This window comes from Camellia sinensis, chromosome 1 (assembly GCF_055761805.1).
Source record: "Camellia sinensis isolate YWXY chromosome 1, ASM5576180v1, whole genome shotgun sequence".
Taxonomy (NCBI): Eukaryota; Viridiplantae; Streptophyta; class Magnoliopsida; order Ericales; family Theaceae; genus Camellia; species Camellia sinensis.
The window spans coordinates 172,658,092-172,660,828 of record NC_138961.1 but is presented as its reverse complement, the minus strand read 5'-3'; the positions used below and the strand labels follow the sequence as shown (position 1 = coordinate 172,660,828).

Sequence of the window (2,737 nt, the reverse complement as noted above, 5' to 3'; positions counted from 1 at the left end):
CCGATTTACCACGATAACCACTGGACCCTAATGGTGAACGATACCAAAAATGGGAATTGGAAACACTATAATTCAATTAGGCAAAGACGTGGCCTACGTGACACTCATTTCACCGAGGCACTTAAAGTGGTACGTACACCTTTGATCTGTAAAACTAATAATGTGTAAGTAACCTGTGCGCCTAAAATAGAAATGTCTAAAAATGAGGAAGATGTAATTACATTAAGTGGAATCATTCTAAATTTGATTGTTGATTTTGAAATGTTAAACCCTTAAAGTGTATGCATCCATTTGATGTCTTGTGTTCAATTGAGTATTGTACATGTAACAGTTGTTTAAATGTTTGTCATTTTGACAGAAACAGTGGGTGGTCAAATACCATAACCAGATTGTGGGTGGTGGTACGACGACAACAAATGTGGCACCCCCATACATCGATGGGACGCTGGAATCGGTGATGGATTGCCTTGAACAAGAGGTTGACACGTAAGTTGCTATGAATCACTACCACAAATATATTTAGTAGGGTGTCCAATTTTGAATTCGTTGTCACAAACCAGATTGAATTTTATTACGTTCCAAGGCTGACTGTGCGATGATAGTATGCTTTCTCATGCGATAATATGTGCACAATGTGGGAATTAATACCATAATGGACAACCTGACGATTCCTGTTTATCGTGCATCAATGGTGAAGACATTTGTGAATGATCCGGTGAGAGGGCTGCGCCATAGGGCCATCTAACGTAACTACCACATAATCAAAAGTTAATGAATGATTCATTTCTAAGTCGTTGCAGGACTATGAAATGCGGACGTAGTTTATTTAGTTAATAGTACTTAATGTTTTAATTTTATAAATTATTAGCATTTGTAAATGGTTATGAATGAAGATAGTATGGATATTATGTATGTTAGAATGTTGGTTTACTAACATAATGTTGAATTCCTATAAAGCCTACAAATATATTTCGAATTGTGTTTTATGTCGATGTGTTTTGAAATGATAGTTACTAACATAATGTGTTTTGATGGTCTGTTACACATTTTGAGAACGGATAACTATGATGGTATTATGCAATTGTGGTACTATGTTAACTTTAACATCGTACAGCCATAAATGACATTGGTTACAACATCAATCGAATGCCTTGGACAGTTTTGATTGCACTACACACACACAAAACACGACTAGATAGAACAGAGCAAAATATATGCGTAAGCTAATGACCCATCAACTGCAAACCAAAAGCAAACTAAATTAATACATCAGTCATGCAAATTTAATTTAGGCCCATCTCATATTGCCACAATATCTCCAATCAAAAGTACTCACAACAAATGGCAAATGTGAGAAGTTTAACAGACTGCCATGAAACAAACAAAATTACTTTCAACAATAACGTTATCAAAACCAATGAACATGTTTATCGATTTCGTATGAATCATACGTTCCATAACATGAACCTAGGAATGCAATACAAATTGCAAATGTGAGAAGTTTAACAGACTGCCATGAAATAAACAAAATTACTTTGAACAAATGGCAAAATTAGACAACAAGTATGAAAATATGAAGATACTGTAGATGGGTGCAAATAATTAGGTGTGCGCTAATGCAACGCCAACAGGTTCAAAAATTTTACCAAAAACATAAAATGGACGATTTATAAAAATTGATCAATGGTAGAAGTAACAATAAATGGACTCAAAATCTTGAAATATCCCGTAGCTAAATCGGTTCCTTGCATGTCTTTCTGTTATGGTTACCCATCTTCCCACATTGACTACACTGAATACGTTGCACCACTTCGTCCCTAGATGGAATCCTCTTCCGCTTCGGCCTCCCAAGCGGGCGCTTAACAACAGGCGATGCTATGAGGTAATTAGTGGGCGTGACTATGGGTTTCTCAACTATCGGAATAGGGTGAATGGACTCAGAGTACGATGCCTTGAACTTGGAAACATGGTAATAAGGTTCAATTGAATCATATTTGTTCCTTTCACTATTGCAAAATGAGACCACAGCATGTGAACAAGGAAAACCATTCACCTGCCACTGACAACATGAACCAGTGCTGTTGACATCAACCAAAACCGACGGATGTGAGTGCACCTCATACACATTCTCATCAGCTTGACTTGCAATCCATGCCCTACTACTTTTGTATTCGGCCTCCAACTCCTCTATCTTTGGGCAAAGTTGCCCACCCCATTTGGTACCTTTCACGCAACACTTTGACATTTGCTCTATAGTTTGACCCCTAATAGCATCAACCAACTACGTAATAAGTAGGTGGCGTGCTTCCCCAATCCAATTGTTGACCGACTCGGCAGCGTTTGACGACATCTCACCATACTGCCTATCACTGCGCACAACACAATCAAATGCGAACATAAAAAACAATGCAAAAAAATATAACAAAGTCAAAATGAAACATGTATGTACCCAAAATGCGTACTGGCCCAATGTTTTGGGTTCAAATCTTTCAGAAACTCCCCAACAACAGCCAGACTGCACAATATCAACACCTCAATTTTCTAATTAAAGGAAGTCACCGTGGATGCATACGCACATTCGCGTAACTTGCACATCAATCCTAACTTGTGCTCGGCATTGACGTATTTTATTCGGTCTTTCAAATTCATCTGAAGATGTACGAGGAAAAACACATGGTGTGCCAATGGAAAGACTTTTGACATGGACTGTAACAGCCCAATGTGACGATCGAAAACA

The 2,737-nt window shown here is 37.9% G+C and overlaps 1 protein-coding gene across 1 annotated transcript; it reads right to left on the bottom strand.

The window, feature by feature from the left end:
• Positions 1 to 1,732: 1,732 nt before the first annotated feature.
• On the bottom strand, positions 1,733 to 2,245 carry LOC145820778 (uncharacterized). The gene has a single exon (XM_082917349.1). The coding sequence runs from the start codon at positions 2,243 to 2,245 to the stop codon at positions 1,733 to 1,735; it is 513 nt and encodes a 170-aa protein (XP_082773475.1).
• Between the last annotated feature and the right edge of the window lie 492 nt (positions 2,246 to 2,737).

Bases quoted from the DNA above. Each gene is read 5' to 3' on its own strand.
- LOC145820778 (XM_082917349.1), bottom strand. From the start codon at position 2,245: ATGTCAAAGTGTTGCGTGAAAGGTACCAAATGGGGTGGGCAACTTTGC.